The following is an 18,100-nucleotide window of genomic DNA, read 5'->3' as shown; positions in this document are numbered from 1 at the left end:
GGGGGCAGGGGTGGATATAAACTACCGTGCTCACCTTGGAGCACCAGGAAGAAAAGATATTCCAGAAAACACGGAGCCCACGCTCAGACCTGCAGGAGAAGCAGCAGTAACAGAGGGAAAGACTGTGTTTCAAGCAGGGAGCAGCTGATGATTCCGTGGGGTGGGAAGGGCCACATAGTAGGACTTGGGTGGGGGTGGAGTCTGTGGATCCCTGTTAGAGAAAAAGAAAGAAAGGGGCACCCTAGGTGTGAAGAGCATGTGCACAAGTGCAGAGGCAGGATGAGAGGTTCCAGAATGTGCAATTTGAAACACGGGGAGCACAGAAGAAGGCACGCAGGCCCCTGTGGACGGTGGTATGGGGCTCTTTTATGGAACAGCCGCTCTGATATGCCGCACACTCTGGTTCTTAGTCTAGTGCGGGTCCCAGGAAGGACCGGGAGCCAAATACAAATGATCTAAATTCAATTAATTATGCACTCTAGTAGCCAATTATGGAGGAGCATGACATAGAGCTACCAAAAATGGGCAATGTTCACATATCCGAGTCCCGGTATTAGATAATTCATGTGTTGGTCCTGCCTCCCTCTGTGATGCATCGTCTCATCTCCTCTGAAGTGCCTCTTCCATCACTCATCTCCCTGCACAAGTGACTCTGCCTTGGTTTATGCTTATGTTTATTATACAGCAGCTGTCTTCATTACCATGTCCTTACTCCAGAGTGTGTGGGGGGGTTGCCATGGTGATTGCAAAGCGAGCCCATGTGGCACCCATGCCACGGCTTTGCCTCCACAGTCTCCCCTTGCTGGTTTATTAGCTAAGGGTAGTTGAGTGTATTTCTGGTACCAGGTAGACTGGAATGGGGCTACAGACCCTGCTTCTAGCTCTTGTGCACATCTGTTTTCTCTGTGGAGATGAGCATTCAGTAGTCTGTAGGGCAGATGAAAGCCTCCAGGATTATATTCCTTTATACCCATTAACTTGCCCAATTAATACTCACAGAAGCTTCTAGCCTGGTGAGGAAGAACTCCTTGCAGGGTTCACTGGGAGTCTTCTTCCATGGAATCCTGGTACCCGTTTGCCCATGGAGAGTCTCTGGGGACCACAGGGTAACGGTGAGCTCATCTAAGATTAGGTCCACAGGGCAACAAGGGAGTCATTTTTAGATAAGCATTTCCCTACATCTGGAGTCCCTGGAGTTCCACGGACTCTTGGCTGATGTTGCTGGAGAAAGAACGCTGCACGGTCTTAGGTCAAGGCAAACCTAAAGAGGCTATCGGTAACTTGGGACCTCTGAGAACTTTTGGTATGCTAATTTAGCGGGTGAATTCAGAAGGTGTCTATCTAGTAGGTCACAGTTCCCAAATATATTTGACCATGGAGGACTTTTTCCCAGACCATCTCAAGAGACTAGCATTTTATGGAACAAACTTCAGAGACTGCTGGGATAAGCCATAAAGGATCTGTAAGCAGTGAGGAGAGTGGAATGCTAAAGAGACAGCTCAGTCCACTCTCTGGGGAAAGGAGTGTTATGAATAATTAAATCAGACATGTATTTTCTCTGACTGTGCCCAAGCTAATGGTTATGGCTTTAAAAAAAAAAAAAAAGAAAGAAAGAAAGAAAAGAAAAAGAAAAACCCTCTTAATTGCTCTGGCAAATTCCTCTGTGGGTTTGCGCTATCTGACCTCCTGTGCACTGTCAGCTTGGCCACGTGGGACAGCATCCCTGGGCACTGTCACGAGCCGCACCTTCGCCCAGCAGCTCCGGCTGCTTCTTCACGCGTTGTCCAGCCCATAGAAGGACTATTCATCCTTCGGGGTGCCTGTCAGATGCCACTTCCTCCCCATTCAGAATAAATTGCTGTGGCCTGTGGCACAGCGAGCACTTTACTTCGATTTCTTCAGTGCGTTGTCAATCCCAGACACCCTGCCTTATGCTGGAGGTAGCCGACCCTTGCCACGTCCTGCCGCTCAGACTCCTCCACAGCCCATGCGTGCAGCAGCAGCTTACTCACTGCTTACTGGGAAAGCAGGCACATGGACACGTGTGCACATGAGCGCATGGTTTTCTCTAATGCGTGGATGCCCGGACGCAAGCTGCCCTGACCATCGCTTAGGTCCGTGGAGAGGGGCATGGGCAAAGCTACCTAGCCTGGACTCCAGAAAGGCCGAGACGACCTGGCCCGGGGTCCGGGTGTAACCGAGGTTCAGGAAAGGTCACCTTCCCTTTTGCTGTCCTCAGTTAGCAAATACCAGGACTCCTCTAGGGAAGGCCGCGTGGCTCGCCCCAGGTTAACTTTATAGTGTGTGTTTGACGGGGGATTGTACAGAAATGCCAGAGACGATTAGTGCAGGCTTGGCTTTATTGAGTAAACATGACTGTGTAACGTCTAACATCCTGTCTGAACCACGCGGATCTAGCCTTTTCCCGGGGCTTTGCCAAGCAGCTCAAATTCAGGAGGATTAAAGAGGGAAAGTGGGAACAAAGAGGGTTAGGGGGACACTGAAGGAGAGGGACTGCCACCCGCTGAGCCGGCACCACCCTAAGCACTCTGCTAGCAACTTTCACAGAAGCCTTAGAGTATGGTGGCCATTATTTAATCCATGCTGCAGACGTGGCTCTGAGGTCCAGGGAGGTTTCTCATACAAGGTCATCTAGTTAATAAGCAGCAGAGACTGGATCAGAACCCCCATGTCTGATTCCCAGACCCAGGCTCTTCATCATTGCACTCTGTCACCTCCTACATAAATAATCTTTCTGAGTATGGTCAGAACAGGGAGCTATTTTTCTTTCAGGGAATCATTTACATGTGTACAGTGCACTGTAAAGCTAGAGATGAAAGCTAAGTCTGTTTTTAATTGGGAAGGAAGAAGATTGATTCTTCTTTGACGTTATAAATAAATTCAGTAAGTGTCAGATGGTGATGATTTGTTCATTTATTTATTCATTCAACAACTATTTACTGAGCACGGCTGTGTGCTGGGTAATGTTCTAGGCCCCGGGGATACAGTTGGAAGCAAAACAGCCGAGGTCTCTGTTCCCACAGAGATGCACAAGTGATATTACAATAAAGAGACAAATGAATTAGCAAGAGTATTACAGACTGTGCAATGAAAAGAACAAAAGAGGAGAATGTGACCAAATTAGTAGCAGGAGGGGTCAAGGGATGAGCCCAGAAGAAGGTGGTTAGAGAGGCCTGTCTGAGGAGGTGATTCAAGAGCTGAAAACTGAATGACGATATGGAGCTGACTTAGGAAGGTCTGCGGCACCATCGCTTCAGGTAGAAAGACCAGCAGGTGCAAAGGCCCTGGGGAGTGGGAAAAGCAGCGAGGGACCTGAGCTTGCTGCGTTGGAAGATTTTACAGATGTAGCTGGGTATAGTATAGCATATATAAACAGATGAGCACGGCTATATTCTAATAAAACTTATTTACACGAGCAGGCATAGAAACAGATCTGACTATGAGCCCTAGTTTCTCGTATGTATCGTTACTGGGTATGAGGTATCAGATGCTATAACTCCAGACTTGTTCCCACAATCCTAGATCTTACAGTTGGTGATATTAGTGTGTACAGTTGCCCTGGGCTCGGGCTTCTCGAGTTTTTCCACTGACATCCTCCTCAGAGCAGAAGAGAGTGAATGTCTATCCATCTGTTGATCTGAAAGCTGTAGGAGGCTACAGTCTCTTTGAGGCTTCATGTTTTTGCTGAAGAACACATATGACTTTTACATTCTACTCCACAATAAATTCATTTAGTTTTGTGCATGCTATTTTTCCCCAAAATTTGGGGGTGGGGGAATCTGGCCCTCCAAGCCAATGAATATTACAGATCCTGTGGCCTCCAGGGGCTCCCATCCCTGGAGCCTGCCGCCCAGAATCTGGAGAATGACCTTGGTTGCAGCTGTCCCGATTCTTTGTCTGGACGTTCTCTTCTATCATTTCCTTTTCTCATGATGCATCTACTCATTCATTCTTTTGTTCATTTACTCCTTCCCTCCATCATTTGACATTCACTTTTAAAGCACGTGGTCTGTCCGACACTAAGTTAGGTATCAGACCACATTCCTGAGGTTTTTTAATGTTGACTACATCTCAGCTATGAATGTTTACTTTGAACTCTATTTTTCCCCTTGCTACACACCTCAGATAGAGGCCTATCTGAGGAGGTGAAAGTCTTCTGACTTTCCTCCGGTTCTAGGCTGATGTGGTGTTGGACATTTGCCTTCACCTGACTGCAGTTCTCCCTATGCTTGTTAACACCCGCTGCTCGGCCTACAGGGAGACCAGCTCCCAACCCACTGGCAGACCCTGCTTGTCTGCTGATCTCTGCAACAAGGCGGGTATTGATCCTAGCTCACTTCTTTTACAATCATAGCTGTGCAATCACACCTAACTCATGGTACCTCGTGACAGGTGGATGCCAGCGGTGGTGAAGGTTCTGGTAATGGTTCTGACGGTGGTCCCCAGTGGTGACAGAGATGAGGGTGAGAACAGAAATGAAACGGTGGCCCTATTGCCAGTGACATAGTGGGAGGTGACAGAGATTGTGGCTGTGGCCCTGGCAGTGGGCACAGTGATGACAACGAGGGTGATGGGCTGAGACCCTCATTGGCTGGCAGACTTCTAGGCAACCCCACTTGTTCTTCTGTTCTCTCAGTGTCTACAGCCACGTCCTGCAACGACCCTGGGGTCCCACAGAACGGGAGCCGGAGTGGCGACAGTTGGGAAGCTGGAGACTCCACAGTGTTCCAGTGTGACCCTGGCTATGCGCTGCAGGGGAGCGCAGAGATCAGCTGTGTGAAGATCGAGAACAGATTCTTCTGGCAGCCCAGTCCGCCCACGTGCATCGGTACAAAGCAGCCACAGGCTGAATCCTGCCCTCTGGTCCCACCGCTTGTGTGTGCCAGACCCCATGGCCCAAGTGGCAGCTGCATCTAGAGGCTGGCCAGTAGCATCAGAAAACCCAAAGTTTATGCTGCTTTGTGTGAATATGTGCACACAAATGCCCCCTCACATTCACACACTCACAGTTACTGTCTACATATGACAAAGTCTTCACTCTCCAAAGTGGTCCCCAAAATTTCTAAGCCAGGCATGTCTACCTCTTTTCTCCCTGACTCAGGCTATTTAGGTGGAAAGGAGGATGATGGATCAGCTCGGGAGGAAGGTCAGCAGGTTCCAAAATGCCCTTTCTAATAGCCAAAGCACTAGAAAGGCATCCACAGGCTCGGGTGCAAAGGGAAGAACCTTGCCTTTCTTTTCTCAAGGAAATTATTGGTTACCTGGGTGTTAGATCTCTTGATCTGTTCTTACTCTTAGAAATCTCCCCCTTTGGCCCATGCAGAAATGGAAGCTCTGCGACTTGCCCATGGTCAGAGAGCTTGTAAGGGTTAGAGGGTAATAATACTGCTCCCCAGCTCCCTGAGCCTGGGAGGAGGCAGGAAGTTGAAGGAAGAAAGAAATAGAAACATTCCAGGTATTCATTGCTGCATGGCCCTTTTTCTCAGGCAAAGTCCTGAATGCATTTATGTCCCGGATCAACGATGGGTGTTAGAAGAGAAACAGTAGTCCCCAGGTCCCCTTACTGTGTGCTAGCCCCACACTGGACATCTTCTTACCCATCCTCACTTAACTTTCCCTACAGCTCTCTGAAATGAGCACCATTCCCTCACTTTAGAGTTCAGGAACTGAAACTTAGATAAACTTGGATATCTTGCCCAAATCACAGAGCTGGGACATGGCAGAGCCAAGATTCACACCCACATCAGTCTGAAAGGAGAGCCTTTCAATTTCCTACTTCCCACACTAGCTCCTGTGCTGGGGATGGGTTCCAGGGACTTCCCAAGACACAGCCCAGCAGCCGATGCCCCAGGCGATGCCCTACATGTCTTTCCACTCAGTTTCAGTGGGAGGCTTTGTCCAGGCATCCGAGGACTGGCCTTTGCAGGCCAAGCTCTGAGGCCTGGTGCTGAAGGTGAGACACTAAATCCTGTCTCTCAAAGGAGATTAGGAGTCACCCGGGTTATGCAGTAGGAGCATGGTGAATGAATACATAGCAGACAGGAGGTTGATTCCTGGCTTCCAAAAACAGGTCAGATCTCAGCTACATGGAATAGTATGTGCAAAAGATTGTGGAGTACTGAAGTAGACAGATGTGGGTTCAGATCCTGGCTCTGCCATTAACTAGTTCAGTGGCCTTGGAAGAACTGCTCCATCTCTCTGAGCCTTAGTTTCCTATTCTATAAAGTGAGACTAAATACACTTTCATGGCATCATGGAGTAAGGACACAACTAACCCAAATCTCAAGAAATACTGATTTCCCTCCTTCCTTTTCTCACTTCTTCCTTCCTCTCTCCTTCCCTCCCTCCCATTATTCCCTTCTTTGTTTTCGTCTCTTGGGTTTTTGGATTTACCTCCCTTCCCTGAGCATGAATCCCAACAGGGCATTGGAATTCTGGTGAGTCCCAAGAGCGAGTTAGATGAACTCTGAGGCCCCGTCCAAATTTAGCATTCTCTGGGACTGTGATTCCTTAGCTTCTTTTACAGAAAAGCAGGTCCTGAGACAAGACTGTCCCAGGTGGAGAAGGGAGGGGGGGCTGCACGGTGTTAAGCTGTTGAGAGCAATAAATGTGCAGCGAGCAGGGCAAAGAGGTTAATTCAGCTTTCATTACCCATTCTTCTGTACTCAGCTTGGGGAAACGTTCCTCTGGCAACAAAATGAATGTCTTTGTCTCTTCTCTCAAACAGTCTGGAAATCCCAGTGACAAGCCCCTAATTTCCAGCTCCCTTGGCAGTCTGCCATGACTGGTCTGGCTGGCCTTGATATCCCTTCATTATAGGGAGGAAGCAAAGGGAGAAAACAAGTATTTATTGAGCGCCATCCCCATGATAGGCACTGGGCTAGAAGTTTTAGCTGCATTCTTGCAAATGGAATCGTCAGATGGTAAGTTTGGAGCTCAGGTTCTGGATTTCAACTATCGACCGACTCTGGTGCCTTCACCCCAATAAGCTGTGTGGCCATGGGCAAATTTCTGACTCTCCCTGGGCCTCATTTTCCTCCCCTGTAAAATAGGAGCATTAGGAGGACCTAGATCATCACCCTGTTCTGAGGAGGAAAGAAGCTCATGCTGTAGAGCCATAAGACCACGTCTGACTCACAGCGAACCCAGTGTGCCTTAGAAGTTATTATTGTCCTTACTCTTTTTGTTATTTTTATTTACTTTATATATGGGAAAGTGGAGGCTCAGAGAGATGGGATATCTTGCCCAAACTCATAGCTAGTAAGTGGCACAGTCAGAATTGGAACCCATGACTGTGTAACTTTGAGTTTGACGGTGTTTCTCACACCTCTCACCCCACAGGACTGCCTGCCCACTTTTTGGGCATCTGGGGTGACCAGCTATCTACTACCACCCCCTCCTGGTCTTCCATGGTTTATAGGCTCCAGCCTCTGTTTCTGACTCACAGTAGGGAGGGACAGGGCGTGACCGTGGGTGTGGGACAAACATCCTGGAATGGAAGCAACACCTGGCTTCTAGTTCCCACCTGGCTTCCCACCCCTGTGAATACCTGCTGAAAGGACCAGGTGATGCTGGGATGTTGCCAAGACCTCATTTGGTCTCCTGCAGCTCGACTGACCTGCTGGTTAGTTCTGAGGCCTAGAAAGGGAAGGGACTTCCTTCCTCTGCGTACCTCTCCACCAGCCATGAGCAGCGGGAACACTCCTGCTGGCCAAGCAGCTAGGAGTACGGCCAGGCCTTGACGCACAAATGGCAGAGGGCAATGATGCCCAGGCTGGGGTCCTGAGTGGGAAGCAGATGTCTGAATGCCCAATGCCAGGGAGCCATCTGGAAGGGAACTGCGCCAGGGCAGAGGCCTAGAACCCAAACAAACCACAAACACTTTGGGAGTGGGCGGAAGAATCATGGGGGCAATTTCAGAAACAGCCAGGTCACCCCCATCCCTGGCTAACTGAGGGGAAGAGACCCCCAAGCCACAGAGGAAGCTCACACCCAGTGGCCTTTTCCCTCATGGAGGCATCACTGTGCCCCTTTAGGAAGGTCCCCAGGGAGCTGGGACCACCCAGGCTGCATCAGACAGCTGCTAGGGTTGGGCCCTCAGAGCACGGGACAATGGGTCCTACTGTGCTAAGTCCAGGGTTTTATCTGGATCGTACAGGCCTCCGGCATGTCGCATTCATGTAACCTTCTTCTCCAAGAGGGCACAGGGGAGAAGCAAGCCAGAGGTGCAGAGAAGGAAGCCTGGTGCAGGGAACCATCCTTGCTCAGAGAAGCTCTCCCAGCAGGGGCTGCTCCCCTGCCCCGCCACCGGAGATTCTGAGCAGAAAGGAAGAGTGCGAAAGGGTTGCCCTTTCGAGGCAGAAGGTTGAGTCTCAGTGACTCTGGGCAGGTCTTTCAACTCGCTGAGCCCCAGGCTTCTCGGTTCTAAACCAGAAAGAAGAATCCATAGCTCACTGAGTTGTTGCGAGAGGGAAGTGAGATGAGGTTTCTAGAATGCTATGCGTCACGTCAGACGTAGAGTAAGTGCCCCCTTGAGTGTTTGTTCCAGTTGGGATTTGGGATATATTCTCCACAGGGGTGGAGGGGAACCACTACTCTTGGGATCACTCAGGCTCTTTGTTCAGCCACCTTAGGGCTTTTATGGCCCAGCCTGAAGCCTACTGTTTTTTAAAAAAAGACCCTGCGGTCATTGACTGAGCCTTCGAAGGCTTGCCCTGAGCGAAAGCTATAGCATGCATCTGTAAAGCTCAGCTCAGCGACAAGACTGTGGCTGCCCTTGAGCTGGGTCTTGGACACACCCTTGGCTCCCACCTCCTGTGTCCAGACTTTCTGGCTTCTCCTTAAATGGCTTTCCTACTCCTGTGGGCTCCCAGCTGATGTACTTGACGTCAACCTCCAGTGGCACCCTGTGGGGTTTCTCAGACCAAACCATACTAATAGTCTCTACCATATTTCCTGGATGACCCCATACACTTACCAGCCCCCATCTTATCAGACCCCACTGCTTCAGGGCAGTGACTCAGACAGCCATCTAGGGGAGACCCTGACTGCAGATCTGGGAAATGCCCCAGTGGGCTCCACGTAAGCTGCTTGCTGCCTCACCAGCCACTTGCCCCCTCCCTGCCTGTTAAAAGGCCCATCATCTCAGGGGGGTGGGGTGGGGAACCACCATGGAAGTATGGAGCTCTGTCGTATCTCCATCCAAGTGAGGTGCCCCCACTCTCTTAGACAAGGTCTTCAGGAAACTTGGAAAGTATCTGGAGCTCCAGGCAGAGGCCAAAAGCATTGACAGGGAGGGGGCCAGCCATGCTTGGCAGGTGAGCATGACTGTATTCTCCACCCCTCTGACGGCGAGCGCACTACATCTCGGATCAACACCCACAAAGCTCACCTGGAAACTGGACAGGAGGCAGTGGCAGGAGACCATGTATTTCAAATGTCTAAAAGAGGAGTATCAACTGCCTCCAAATAAGAATTATTTACTGTATTCCAGGTGCTTTAACAGACCTCTCCAACATCTTTAGCTCCATCCATGAGGGAAATAGTACCTCTTCCTGCAATAGGGAAAGGTTGCTGAGGTCCACAGAGGTTAGGGTAATTCCCTAAGGCCTCATGTCCAGGAAGTGGCAGAACTAGGTCGTTCAGTTTTGATTTTAATAATTTCTTGAGGTGAAATTCACATAACATAAAACTCACTTTTTAAAATGAATGATTCAGTGGCATTTGGTACATTCTCGATGTTGCACAACCACCACCTCTGTTCCAAAACATTCCCGTCACTTGGAAGTAAAACCCTGCACCCATTACATCCCATCCTCTCCTCGGTTTTCACTCAGATCTGCCAGACTCAGTCCCTCCTCCACTTTGCCTCCCCAGCACCCAGACCTGACCCTTGTCTTCCTCTCTCCCCAGCTCCCTGCGGTGGAGACCTGACAGGACCATCAGGAGTCATTCTGTCGCCAAATTACCCAGAACCTTACCCACCAGGCAAGGAGTGTGACTGGAAAGTGACTGTCTCTCCAGACTACGTCATCGCCCTGGTATTTAACATGTATGTACCTTTCCCCCAGGTGGGAGACGAGGGGCTCAGAGCAGCTGGGGGGTTTAGACCAGGGTCTCCAGGTGAGTGCACACAGGTCTGCTGGGAGCAGACGAGGGAATCCAAAGGAGGGAAACTAGCATTTGTTGGATGTTTCCTGTGTGCCCTGTGCTGTGCTCATCGACTTCATACATTATTATTTTATCCTTATAATTACTGAAGTAACTATTATTCTTTCTTCCTTCCTTCCTCTTTCTTTCTTTCTTTCTTTTTCTTTTCTTTTCTTTTCTTTTCCTTTCTTTCTCTCTTTCTTTCTCCTTCCTTCCTGTCTTTCTTTCTTTCTTCTTTCTTCTGAAGATGTTGAGATTCAGAAAGCAGGCCCTTGCTGGATCCTTTCCACGCCCCACTCCTCTGTGTTTCCCCCTTTGCTCTCACCTGGCTCCCTTCCTCACACTCCCTAGTGTGCAAACAGGCTTGGGTTTGTCTCAGGTCCTCCCCCATCCAGCTCCTGGCCTGCCTCCCACACTGCCTCCTTTATCCCTTTAGAGGCAAACTCTTCAAAAGAATCATCTCTGCTTGTGTCTACTTCCTAGCCTCCTGTTCACACTCAGACCACGGATACCTGGGTTCTGCCTGCGGGCTTCCGCCAGAGACCCCAGCAAACTCCTGGTTGCTACACAAAATGGCACTTCCCATGTTTTATCCCACTGTACCTCTCGATCATTCCCTCCATCCTTACCCTGATTTTTCTCCTTGGTTTCCATGAAGTTATTCTCCTCCAGTTCTCCAACTTCTTCTGTGACTTCACAGCTGCATTGTTATGCCCTGCCTTCCTTGGCCAGGCTCTATCGGGAGCCTTTTCTCTTCGCATCCACACTCCCTTCCTGGGCCCGCTCCTCTGCTCGGATGGCTTCACCTCAGTCTTAGAAACAGGGGACTCCGTGCTACCACAGCCCGGACTGCCTTCTGAGCTGCGGGCTCTCCTGTCCAGCTGTTGGGGGTCTGGTGACTGATGGTGCCTCTGATGCAGCACGTACAAAACTGAGCCTATGACTTGCCCCCACCCCAGAAGAGCTCTCTCCTGACCCCTGGGGAGTGCCACCTTCCTGCAGCTGCTGCTTCCATTAGTGAACAAGGCCTGGAACCTCACATCTGCCTCTCTCCTCCAGCATCTGAGCTACTGTGCTGTTGAAACTCTCATTACTTACCCTCCAAACTACTCCCATAGTCTCCTGACTGGTTCCTCAGCCCCCATCTTCCCCCCCCCCATGCCAGCCTCTTCTTGAGTTAGCTGTAGCAGTGATCTTGTCATGTGAAAATGCTAAAACAACCACCTCGGCTTCCATGGGAACATGCAATAACATGATACTCAGCCACAAAAAGGGGTGAACAACTGATAGAGGCAACACGGCTGACTCTCAAAGATATCACACTGAGCGGAAGAAGATGGCCCCAAAAGAGCCCATTATGTAGGATCCCACTTACATGAAATTTTGGGATTCAGTTCGCTAAATGAATCCATGGTGATAAAAATCTGTTCAGTAGTGGCTTCTGGGGAAGACTGACTGGGAAGGGGAGAATTTGGGGATGGTGGCAATGGCCTGGGTTTTGCTAGGCATGTGTCAAAACCCATAGGTGATACATTTATGAGCTGATCATTTCATGGTGTGTAAGTCATACCTCTATTTGAAAACAAACACACAAACAAATGGATCTCTTATTTTAAAGTCCTGTCGTGGCTTCCTCTTCCTATAAACTCAGAACTTTGGTTTTTCAGTCCAAGCAATCTGGCTGCTGCCTCCCTCTCCACCCAGTCCCCCCGACCCCATCCTAACCCCTGAGCTCCAGCCAGCCTGAGCTGCTCACAGCTTCAAGACTATTCCTTGCCCTTGTGATCTTGCCTCTGCTGCTCCCTTCATGGAGACTTCCTTTTCCCTCCTTGTCCAACCATCAGGGGTCTCTGCACTTCCCAAAACTTGACACCAACTTGGCCTCCATGAAAGTCTCATTTCCTCCTCCCTGAGGAACTTTGTGCTGTGATCCCATGTGCCCGCACAGGCTTTGTACTTTGCTTTGCTGTTGTCATACCTGTCGCTGCCTTCAGCCCCATTGCCATCTTGAAGGTGTAACGGCGGACATAGTCCTGTGTCCCGAGCACCGTGCAAGCACCTGTACATTGAGCACACTCAGACAAAATGTGATGACTGAAGGAAGACAGGGATAGACAAGGCAGTTAGGAAGTGCCTCAGCAGGTGACCCCATTGTGAGGGTACCATGGAGGAAGGAGACCAGTATATATCTGGCTCCCCTACCAGATCCTTCCCCCAGATCCCCATCCTATCTCCCTGCCAGCCCTACCCACTTTGTCCTAGAGATGTCATGGTTCCCTCTCTCTGCCACTTGTCTCAGCTAAAGAGTGGAACTGCTGTCCCATTCTTAGTCCAGGTGGAGTATCTGAGTATGCCAGCGCATGACTCAGCTCTGAACAAGTTAGCGTCCCAGATCTGTTCTCAGCTCACATTCTATTGTTTTCGTGTTTGTACCCTTGACCAGTACCCATGGCTTTCCTGGATGCGTACCTAAGAATGGAGTTGCTGCCTCATAGGGCCAGCATATGTTCAGATCTAGTAGGTGAACAGCTTTCCAAAGGGGCCAAGCAACTTTACCATGCTGCCAGCAGGCTCTGAGAGCTCCAGGGGCTCCACATTCTTGCCAGTCTTGGCATTTTCCATCATTTTCACTCTAGCCAAACCAGTGGGATCGATGATATTCAAGGACTCTAATACCCAATTTGCTAATTTCTTTATTCAGTTTTTTTTTTCACATGAGCATCAAGATAACTAAGAAAGAGGCACACCTGTAGGTGCCAGGAGTGGGGTGATAGCAGAATCTGAGAAGAGCTGGGAACTGGCACGGAGATGAGGGGACACAGCCAGCTTCTTCATGAAAACAGACCCCTCCCCACCTGGGAATGGCCCCCTGGGTGACTCTTTCCCTCTTGGAAAAGGAGGTGCAGTCTAACACAGTCTAAAGACCAGTGCAAGCAGATAAGAGAGCTTACCTGCTCTGACTGACTCTTCAGTATATAGAATTGGTAACTCGTTTTTCCTTTTGTGCAGAGTGTAGTGAATTCAGACAACAGTATTGCATTATAATCTTCAAACTTGCTAAGAGACTAGATCTTAGTTATTCCAACCACTATAAAGAAGTGATAACTATGTGAGATGTGATAGAGGGACTACTTTTCACCACTATGGCAATCCTATTACAGGATAAAATGTATCCGATCAACAAGTTGCACACCTTAAATCTACACAATATTCTTTTTTTTTTTTTTTTTTTTGGAAAGCTCACCCAAGGGTGTCTTTTATTTATTTATTTATTTAAGATTTTATTTTTAAGTAATCTCAACACCCAATGTGAGGCCTGAACTTACAACCCCATGATCAAGAGTCACATGCTCTACCAACTGAGCCAACCAGGCACCCTCAAGGGTGTTTTATTAATTTGGTTACCACCACGGGCAAGTGGGAATCAATCCCAATGAAGCACAAAGTGAAATGAAATTTAACATTGTCCATTCAAAATAGTGAAGTGGAAAATAGTTATTTACTGGATCTCCATTCCCTATTGGTCAAAGTGCTCAGGAACCATTAGTTTCCAATATTAGAGAAATCCTAGGGAAGAAAGTAAGAAGCCTTCTTGTGATTTTGCAAGAATCACAGGAGTCTAAATTTGTATCTAGACAATGCAAGATATGGCATAAAAGGTGTAAATGCCATCTATATTAGCCCTCCAGCAGTTTAACTTTCCAGGCTATACCTGGGACATCAGGATTGGCTTCTTTTTTTTTTTTTTTTTTTTAATTGAAAATGCTTTATTTTTTTTTTTAATTTTTTATAAACATATATTTTTATCCCCAGGGGTACAGGTCTGTGAATCACCAGGTTTACACACTTCACAGCACTCACCAAAGCACATACCCTCCCCAATGTCCATAATCCCACCCCCTTCTCCCAAACCCCCTCCCCCCGGCAACCCTCAGTTTGTTTTGTGAGATTAAGAGTCACTTATGGTTTGTCTCCCTCCCAATCCCATCGTTTCATTTATTCTTCTTCTACCCACTTAAGCCTCCATGTTGCATCACCACTTCCTCATATCAGGGAGATCATATGATAGTTGTCTTTCTCTGCTTGACTTATTTCGCTAAGCATGATACGCTCTAGTTCCATCCACGTTGTTGCAAATGGCAAGATTTCATTTCTTTTGATGGCTGCATAGTATTCCATTGTGTATATATACCACATCTTCTTGATCCATTCATCTGTTGATGGACATCTAGGTTCTTTCCATAGTTTGGCTATTGTGGACATTGCTGCTATAAACATTCAGGTGCATGTGTCCCTTTGGATCACTACATTTGTATCTTTAGGGTAAATACCCAATAGTGCAATTGCTGGGTCATAGGGCAGTTCTATTTTCAACATTTTGAGGAACCTCCATGCTGTTTTCCAGAGTGGCTGCACCAGCTTGCATTCCCACCAACAGTGTAGGAGGGTTCCCCTTTCTCCGCATCCTCGCCAGCATCTGTCATTGCCTGACTTGTTTATTTTAGCCATTCTGACTGGTGTGAGGTGATATCTCATTGTGGTTTTGATTTGTATTTCCCTGATGCCGAGTGATATGGAGCACTTTTTCATGTGTCTGTTCGCCATCTGGATGTCTTCTTTGCAGAAATGTCTGTTCATGTCCTCTGCCCATTTCTTGATTGGATTATTTGTTCTTTGTGTGTTGAGTTTGCTAAGTTCTTTATAGATTCTGGACACTAGTCCTTTATCTGATATGTCGTTTGCAAATATCTTCTCCCATTCTGTCAGTTGTCTTTTGATTTTGTTAACTGTTTCCTTTGCTGTGCAAAAGCTTTTGATCTTGATGAAATCCCAGTAGTTCATTTTTTCCCTTGCTTCCCTTGCCTTTTGCGTTGTTCCTAGGAAGATGTTGCTGCGGCAGAGGTCGAAGAGGTTGCTGCCCGTGTTCTCCTCAAGGATTTTGATGGATTCCTTTCGTACATTGAGGTCCTTCATCCATTTTGAGTCTATTTTCGTGTGTGGTGTAAGGAAATGGTCCAATTTCATTTTTCTGCATGTGGCTGTCCAATTTTCCCAGCACCATTTATTGAAAAGGCTGTCTTTTTTCCATTGGACATTCTTTCCTGCTTTGTCGAAGATTAGTTGACCATAGATTTGAGGGTCTATTTCTGGGCTCTCTATTCTGTTCCATTGATCTATGTGTCTGTTTTTGTGCCAGTACCATGCTGTCTTGATGATGACAGCTTTGTAATAGAGCTTGAAGTCCGGAATTGTGATGCCACCAACGTTGGCTTTCTTTTTCAATATCCCTTTGGCTATTCGAGGTCTTTTCTGGTTCCATATAAATTTTAGAATTATTTGTTCCATTTCTTTGAAAAAGATGGATGGTACTTTGATAGGAATTGCATTAAATGTGTAGATTGCTTTAGGTAGCATAGACATTTTCACAATATTTATTCTTCCAATCCAGGAGCATGGAACATTTTTCCATTTCTTTGTGTCTTCCTCAATTTCTTTCATGAGTACTTTATAGTTTTCTGAGTATAGATTCTGTGTCTCTTTGGTTAGGTTTATTCCTAGGTATCTTATGGTTTTGGATGCAATTGTAAATGGGATTGACTCCTTAATATCTCTTTCTTCTGTCTTGCTGTTGGTGTAGAGAAATGCAACTGATTTCTGTGCATTGATTTTATATCCTGACACTTTACTGAATTCCTGTACAAGTTCTAGCAGTTTTGGAGTGGAGTCTTTTGGGATTTCCACATATAGTATCATATCATCTGCGAAGAGTGATAATTTGACTTCTTCTTTGCCGATTTGGATGCCTTTAATTTCCTTTTGTTGTCTGATTGCTGAGGCTAGGACCTCTAGTACGATGTTGAATAGCAGTGGTGATAATGGACATCCCTGCCGTGTTCCTGACCTTAGCGGAAAAGCTTTCAGTTTTTCTCCATTGAGAATGATATTTGCGGTGGGTTTTTCATAGATGGCTTTGATGATATTGAGGTATGTGCCCTCTATCCCTACACTTTGAAGAGTTTTGATCAGGAAGGGATGTTGTACTTTGTCAAATGCTTTTTCAGCATCTATTGAGAGTATCATATGGTTCTTGTTCTTTCTTTTATTGATGTGTTGTATCACATTGACTGATTTGCGGATGTTGAACCAACCTTGCAGCCCTGGAATAAATCCCACTTGGTCGTGGTGAATAATCCTTTTAATGTACTGTTGAATCCTATTGGCTAGTATTTTGTTGAGTATTTTCGCATCTGTGTTCATCAAGGATATCGGTCTATAGCTCTCTTTTTTGGTGGGATCCTTGTCTGGTTTTGGGATCAAGGTGATGCTGGCCTCATAAAATGAGTTTGGAAGTTTTCCTTCCATTTCTATTTTTTGGAACAGTTTCAGGAGAATAGGAATTAGTTCTTCTTTAAATGTTTGGTAGAATTCCCCCGGGAAGCCGTCTGGCCCTGGGCTTTTGTTTGTTTGGAGATTTTTAATGACTGTTTCAATCTCCTTACTGGTTATGGGTCTGTTCAGGCTTTCTATTTCTTCCTGGTTCAGTTGTGGTAGTTTATATGTTTCTAGGAATGCATCCATTTCTTCCAGATTGTCAAATTTATTGCCGTAGAGTTGCTCATAGTATGTTCTTATAATAGTTTGTATTTCTTTGGTGTTAGTTGTGATCTCTCCTCTTTCATTCATGATTTTATTTATTTGGGTCCTTTCTCTTTTCTTTTTGATAAGTCGGGCCAGGGGTTTATCAATTTTATTAATTCTTTCAAAGAACCAGCTCCTAGTTTTGTTGATTTGTTCTACTGTTTTTTTGGTTTCTATTTCATTGATTTCTGCTCTGATCTTTATGATTTCTCTTCTCCTGCTGGGCTTAGGGTTTCTTTCTTGTTCTTTCTCCAGCTCCTTTAGGTGTAGGGTTAGGTTGTGTACCTGAGACCTTTCTTGTTTCTTGAGAAAGGCTTGTACCGCTATATATTTTCCTCTCAGGACTGCCTTTGTTGTGTCCCACAGATTTTGAACCGTTGTATTTTCATTATCATTTGTTTCCATGATTTTTTTCAATTCTTCTTTAATTTCCCGGTTGACCCATTCATTCTTTAGAAGGATACTGTTTAGTCTCCATGTATTTGGGTTCTTTCCAAACTTCCTTTTGTGGTTGAGTTCTAGCTTTAGAGCATTGTGGTCTGAAAATATGCAGGGAATGATCCCAATCTTTTGATACCGGTTGAGTCCTGATTTAGGACCGAGGATGTGATCTATTCTGGAGAATGTTCCATGTGCACTAGAGAAGAATGTGTATTCTGTTGCTTTGGGATGAAATATTCTGAATATATCCGTGATGTCCATCTGGTCCAGTGTGTCGTTTAAGGCCTTTATTTCCTTGCTGATCTTTTGCTTGGATGACCTGTCCATTTCAGTGAGGGGAGTGTTAAAGTCCCCTACTATTATTGTATTATTGTTGATGTGTTTCTTTGATTTTGTTATTAATTGGTTTATATAGTTGGCTGCTCCCACGTTGGGGGCATAGATATTTAAAATTGTTAAATCTTCTTGTTGAACAGACCCTTTGAGTATGATATAGTGTCCTTCCTCATCTCTTATTATAGTCTTTGGCTTAAAATCTAATTGATCTGATATAAGGATTGCCACTCCTGCTTTCTTCTGATGTCCATTAGCATGGTAAATTCTTTTCCACCCCCTCACTTTAAATCTGGAGGTGTCTTCGGGCTTAAAATGTGTTTCTTGGAGGCAACATATAGATGGGTTTTGTTTTTTTATCCATTCTGATACCCTGTGTCTTTTGACAGGGGCATTTAGCCCATTCACATTCAGGGTAACTATTGTGAGATATGAATTTAGTGCCATTGTATTGCCTGTAAGGTGACTGTTACTGTATATGGTCTCTGTTCCTTTCTGGTCTACCATTTGTAGGCTC

The 18,100-nt window shown here is 46.7% G+C and overlaps 1 protein-coding gene across 1 annotated transcript in view; it reads left to right on the top strand.

Moving 5' to 3' along the window:
- The window catches only part of CSMD2 (CUB and Sushi multiple domains 2), a 611,427-nt gene that overhangs the window by 454,588 nt on the left and 138,739 nt on the right, over positions 1 to 18,100 (top strand). Inside the window, exons 27-28 of the mRNA XM_059377195.1 lie at positions 4,658 to 4,849; positions 9,934 to 10,072. Of these exons, the coding sequence (XP_059233178.1) occupies positions 4,658 to 4,849; positions 9,934 to 10,072 (331 nt within the window). The remainder of the gene's footprint in view (positions 1 to 4,657; positions 4,850 to 9,933; positions 10,073 to 18,100) is intronic.

This window comes from Mustela nigripes, chromosome 14, assembly GCF_022355385.1.
Source record: "Mustela nigripes isolate SB6536 chromosome 14, MUSNIG.SB6536, whole genome shotgun sequence".
Classification (NCBI taxonomy): domain Eukaryota; kingdom Metazoa; phylum Chordata; class Mammalia; order Carnivora; family Mustelidae; genus Mustela; species Mustela nigripes.
This window is presented reverse-complemented; position numbering and strand designations above follow the sequence as displayed.